This window comes from Vespa crabro, chromosome 12, assembly GCF_910589235.1.
Source record: "Vespa crabro chromosome 12, iyVesCrab1.2, whole genome shotgun sequence".
In the NCBI taxonomy this organism is placed as follows: domain Eukaryota; kingdom Metazoa; phylum Arthropoda; class Insecta; order Hymenoptera; family Vespidae; genus Vespa; species Vespa crabro.
The window spans coordinates 3,525,820-3,530,819 of NC_060966.1; the positions used below are offsets into that span (position 1 = coordinate 3,525,820).

Consider the following 5,000-nt stretch of genomic DNA (forward strand, 5'->3'; position numbering starts at 1 on the left):
ACCAAAAGTAAAATTTGACGTTAAGAAGGGTTTTAATCATCGTCATCAACGAAATAATTATATGCTATTTAAACGTTCAACCTTTTTCCCACATCAAGATTTATCTTTTGTTACAAATGAAGAAAGTAAAGAACAACCAATTATTGAAGAATCCGTTAGTACTTTATTACAAAGGTTTTTTTTTTTGTTTTTATCTTATCTTAAATTAATATTTATTATCTATATTACCTTTAAAATTTTTATTTCATTTTCATAGGAGGATGATATTGGAAATATTTGCACAGATGATAATTCGGAATTGAGACAGATAGAACTAGTAAGACAAGTTAAGACAGAAAAAGAGCATGAGTCATATCCTGTGTACAAACACGTTGGATATAAGGTAAATAAACTTTGTTTTGTATAAAGCTAATCTATGTTTGTATCAATCTCTAAATTTAAATCTATATTGTAGTGTGTAGTATGTGGAGAGGAACCATTGAAGGGTACAAGATGGCATTGTTTGGAATGTCAAAATGGGATAGATTTATGTGGTGATTGTGCCGTGGCTCAAATAGAAGCTGAAAATCCTACGCACGATCCACTGCACAAATTAATTCCAATAAAACAATCTCAATATAGTCAAAGCTATGATTTAGATTATTTTCCACAAAATTTTAATAATTCTTCTTATAATTATCTCGATCCTAATTTTTTACCTGAATAAAATACATAATATACATATAAAATTTTGCAATATTACAAAGTCAATACGAACTGTTTTATATGAAACATCAAATGATTTATTAAAATAATTATTATTAAGTACATGTTATGAATTTTCTTTTGGAAATTTGGACTTTATTTTATCTCGAAATTGATTGAATGTATCATCTTTTATACTTTGTCGTATGTCATTGAAGAACTTTAGATAGTAATGCGTATTGTGTCTAAAACAATAAAAAAAAATTAAAATTTGAGATATAATATTGAATAAATAAAAACATGATTTTTAAGAATGAAATACATACATCATTAATAATACCATTCCCAATAATTCTTTGGTAACATGTAGATGATGTAAATATGCTCTAGTATGATTTTTACATGTCAAGCACTCGCAATATTGACATATTGGAGAGAAATCATCTGCATACCTGTTTGAATGAAAATATTTAATTGAATAATGAAATGACATTTGTGTTTTTTTTTTTTTTTTTTTTTCATTTTTCTACAATTTACCTTTTTTCGCCGATCGTTAATATATGACTTGTATTCTTGCAACTATCATGATCACACAGAAATGTTAAAGCTTCTGAACGCTCAGTAATAATGTAAGGATACGTTGAATCGAAAATATCTATGCCTAAATTTATTAATTCTAATATTACTAATGGATTCCAGCATCCTAATGATACGCGTAATTTATCCTCAGGTAATAATTTCTAAAGAAAATAAAATATATTAAATTTAAAACGATGATGCAATATAATCAAAATAAATAATTATATAAATCTGACTTACAATTGTATGTTGTATTACATTTTCAATTTGTTCCCATTTAATATTTTTAACATCTGGCCCATTATCATGTAGACCATCTATCACATAACCGGCCAATGGTTTATTTTTCAAATATTCCACTGATTCTTCTCTAACTTTTAAATTATAACCACCTTCTACTGCTCCTAATATACTTTTAAATTTGAGTTTATTCGAAGCGGCATGCCTTTTTAAACACTGCTCTGTTAAAGCTTTACTTCTATCTGTTGCTTTAGATATGCGTTTTTCAGAACTATGCATATTTCCATCACAGAGTGCGACATAAAGATCAGGTTCAAATGTTTCTACTAAGTCCATATATTTATCTGCAGTAAATAAAACTTTTCCTGTTCTAGACCATACAGATATACTGTCAGCCTGTTGAAATCCTAATGGAGTTACTTCAATAGGATCTTGTATTGATAAAAAATTTATATATTCCTAAAATATTATTAACTTTGAACTTATAGAGTAATGTATGAACTTATAGAACTTATTTATTATTTCATATAGCATTACCTTCATACTAACAAATTCTGCAAAAGAAATATTCAATTCCTTCATACTATCTTGCATTTTTAATGTAGACGGAAGTGAGATGGATAATAAATGTTGTTGTTTCGTTACCATTTGAAATACATCTTTGGTTAAATGTGGTACGCTGCCTCTCTGAGAATAATATAAAATAATATAATATAAATAATATCATTTACAGTTTATTGCTTAGTTTATCAAAAGATATATATATATATATATATATATATATATATATATATATATATACACAATACCTTTGTATATATTAGAAGAAGTGGTGTTTCATAAATAATATTAGGCAATCTTTCAAATTCCTTCAGTATACCAATACGTGGAGTACAATGTGTTAACGAGTCAAGAATGAATTTCATAGTTACTTATCAATTGTAAACATAATATAATATACAAAAATTATATTTAAATATTATATATAAATATATTAATTTAAATTAATTTATTCAATCAAAACTAATACTGTTTACATAGCCACAAATTATCTAACATAACCTTATTTAAACGGAGCCATGCCATGAAAGCAAAGTTAACCACTTAAAATTTTATTTTATTTATGACGTCACATAATATAAGTGGCAACACTATAGCCATCTATTAATATGATGGGAACTATTCTCGAAACTTTAGCATGATTACTTTGACCAATGAGAAATGTCGCATTTATATTCGGCTATCACGATTGGTTGTAATGCGTGTGTCCAGCTTGGAATCTTCCAATAAGAAAGCTAATTGGTTGTTCCTTATTTATTCAAAAACATATTTAAATTTCAAATTAATTTAAAATTCATAGGAAAGTATTGAACAAATAATTTACAGACTGGAAAATATGTTTTATTATTATCAATAACGCCGATACGCATATTGAGTATTTATTTATTGTTAAAAATACAAATACTTAACAATACTTAACAAAAATGTTATTTGGCGGCCAATGGCGTTAAGTAATAACTTTTAAGAATTATAAAATAAAGGAATGTTTATAGAAACAATGTTCGTTAATTAATATAAATAGTAAGAAATAATTAACATAAGATTAAAAATAGATAAAAGATATTTGATACATAATAATCATTAATAATTATTATAATTAATAAACATAATAAATAATCATTATACAATTCTGAGAATAGATAAATCAAGAACATTATTTAAGGAAAAAAAAGAAAAACGAAATAAAGATATAATAATTGTGATGACACTTAAATATTTTGATTTAAGTGTGATCATTGTATTAATAAAAATATTATATTGTATTATATATGTTAATTGTAAGTATGGATAATGGATTTTTCTTCATAAATTACATTTACATGTGTAAAATTTTTTTTTTTAGAGTTGCGCGGATCCACGCCATGCGGAATCGAAACCACATGCCGTGTCAGAATCGGAATCATTATTTTGTTGATTTGTAGGAATGGCAGAATTGACGGACGACGTTGAAGTTGGCCGACGATTACCGATCTGGTTTTGTCTGTTCGTCGCTTTACCCTGAAGTACTGGCGTATTTGGTTGACTTGCAGCTTGCTGTTGTTGACCCCTAGAGAAATCTTGGGTTCTTCTACTTCTTCGTTTTTTAACTGGCGCATATTTTGGCGGTGGCATTACTTTCTGATCTAATTTCTATAAAAGGAAAAATAAAATAAGCGAGTATTTTAAATATTATTATATATTTTTAATTTGTTGTTTATTTTAAGGGTATTTTTAATATTTTCTATCTTAAATAAATTTTTTTTGCTTTTTGAATTTTTAATAATCTTTGGAAAAATGTAACGAAGAAGAAATTTATTATATAATTTATTATATAATATTATATCTATTTTTATTTTTTATATTTTATTATATCTTCATATAACGTATATTGCACCTTATTATTTCGTTATATTTTTTTTTTTTTAATGCACATAATATAATTTTCATTATATTTATTTTTTGTAATCGATTATTTTCGTATTTTTGATATTCTTTTTTTTTTCACCTTTATACAAATGGAATAGGCAGAAGGAATGAAAAAAAAAATATTATAATTGTTTCCTTAGATTGTTATTTGTGCTATTTTCTTTTTTTCTCTTTTGTATTTCAGAAATTTTTCATATTCTAATATTTTTGAGAAGATTAAATGAAGAAGGAATTAAGTATATTATATATCTGTAATATATTTTTGTTACTTTTTTGTATTTATGCATTTTTGATATTTGAAGAAAAAAGAATAAAGTAAATGAAACGAAGAAGGGATTAAATATTATATATTTGTTGTTAATTATTTTCTGTAATATTACAGAGATAATTTAGTAATTTTGTACTTTCGGTGTTTCATTATTTTAAGAAAAATCAAATGAAGGAGAAATGGAAAAATATTATTTATTTCCATTTTTCTTTTTTCTTTCTTTTTTTTTTTATTTTTAATTCATTATTTCATTTCATATGCATTATTATTTTTAGCATTCTGTCGTAATGTCTACGTTGTTTGAAATTTTTGTTATTATTTATATTTTGGTAGTCTTTATATATATATATATATATATATATTAGGGGGACCGGAAAGTAATGTCGCTTTCTTAAATTAAATTCAAACGAATAAATTTTTTAACAAGTTTTTATTTTTAATCACAATCAAATATCGATATGCGCAGAAACGACATTACTTTCCGGTCCGCCTAATATATGTACATATATATATATATATATATATATATATATATATATACACAAATATACTTTGTATTTTGTTATTTACAATATTATTTATATATTTCTTATTACGATGAAAAATTTATAAGAAAAAATAAATTTATTATATACCTGTACGTTATCCGCCGAACCCCAAGACTTATGAATCTTTTCATTGTTGTTGTTGCTGTTGCTGCTACTAGTTGCCACACCCAGAAACTGGCTGAATGCTTCCGTCGTACGTTTCACGCGTACGTTCA

At 25.1% G+C, this 5,000-nt stretch overlaps 4 protein-coding genes across 4 annotated transcripts in view; 1 reads left to right on the forward strand and 3 right to left on the reverse strand.

Annotated features, from left to right (window-relative positions):
* LOC124428405 (b(0,+)-type amino acid transporter 1-like) overlaps positions 1-247 on the reverse strand; it is a 7,029-nt gene extending 6,782 nt beyond the window's left edge. Inside the window, exon 1 of the mRNA XM_046972374.1 lies at positions 229-247. The gene's annotated coding sequence lies outside the window, so the exon portion shown is untranslated. The remainder of the gene's footprint in view (positions 1-228) is intronic.
* Positions 1-728, forward strand: part of LOC124428407 (ZZ-type zinc finger-containing protein 3) — a 1,768-nt gene extending 1,040 nt beyond the window's left edge. Inside the window, exons 3-5 of the mRNA XM_046972376.1 lie at positions 1-154; positions 257-382; positions 455-728. The exon at positions 1-154 is cut by the window's left edge and continues 88 nt beyond it. Coding sequence (XP_046828332.1) covers positions 1-154; positions 257-382; positions 455-706 — 532 coding nt within the window. The 3' untranslated portion in view covers positions 707-728. The remainder of the gene's footprint in view (positions 155-256; positions 383-454) is intronic.
* Positions 729-759: 31 nt separating this feature from the next.
* LOC124428406 (queuine tRNA-ribosyltransferase accessory subunit 2) lies at positions 760-2,629 on the reverse strand. Its single transcript, XM_046972375.1, has 6 exons — positions 2,313-2,629; positions 2,041-2,190; positions 1,504-1,962; positions 1,222-1,424; positions 1,011-1,136; positions 760-929 (listed from the first exon to the last, which is right to left on the reverse strand). The coding sequence occupies exons 1-6, from the start codon at positions 2,427-2,429 to the stop codon at positions 812-814; spliced, it is 1,173 nt and encodes a 390-aa protein (XP_046828331.1). The 5' UTR covers positions 2,430-2,629; the 3' UTR covers positions 760-811.
* Positions 2,630-3,205: 576 nt separating this feature from the next.
* LOC124428486 overlaps positions 3,206-5,000 on the reverse strand; it is a 19,661-nt gene continuing 17,866 nt past the window's right edge. Inside the window, exons 5-6 of the mRNA XM_046972575.1 lie at positions 4,873-5,000; positions 3,206-3,693 (exon numbers count right to left, since the gene is read on the reverse strand). The exon at positions 4,873-5,000 is cut by the window's right edge and continues 33 nt beyond it. Coding sequence (XP_046828531.1) covers positions 3,403-3,693; positions 4,873-5,000 — 419 coding nt within the window. The 3' untranslated portion in view covers positions 3,206-3,402. The remainder of the gene's footprint in view (positions 3,694-4,872) is intronic.

Bases quoted from the DNA above. Each gene is read 5' to 3' on its own strand.
- LOC124428406 (XM_046972375.1), bottom strand. From the start codon at position 2,429: ATGAAATTCATTCTTGACTCGTTAACACATTGTACTCCACGTATTGGT. The intron at 2,191-2,312 runs GTATTGTGTATA...TATTATTCTCAG, and splicing joins TTCTTCTAATATATACAAAG to AGAGGCAGCGTACCACATTT. The intron at 1,425-1,503 runs GTAAGTCAGATT...TATTTTCTTTAG, and splicing joins ATGTAATACAACATACAATT to AAATTATTACCTGAGGATAA.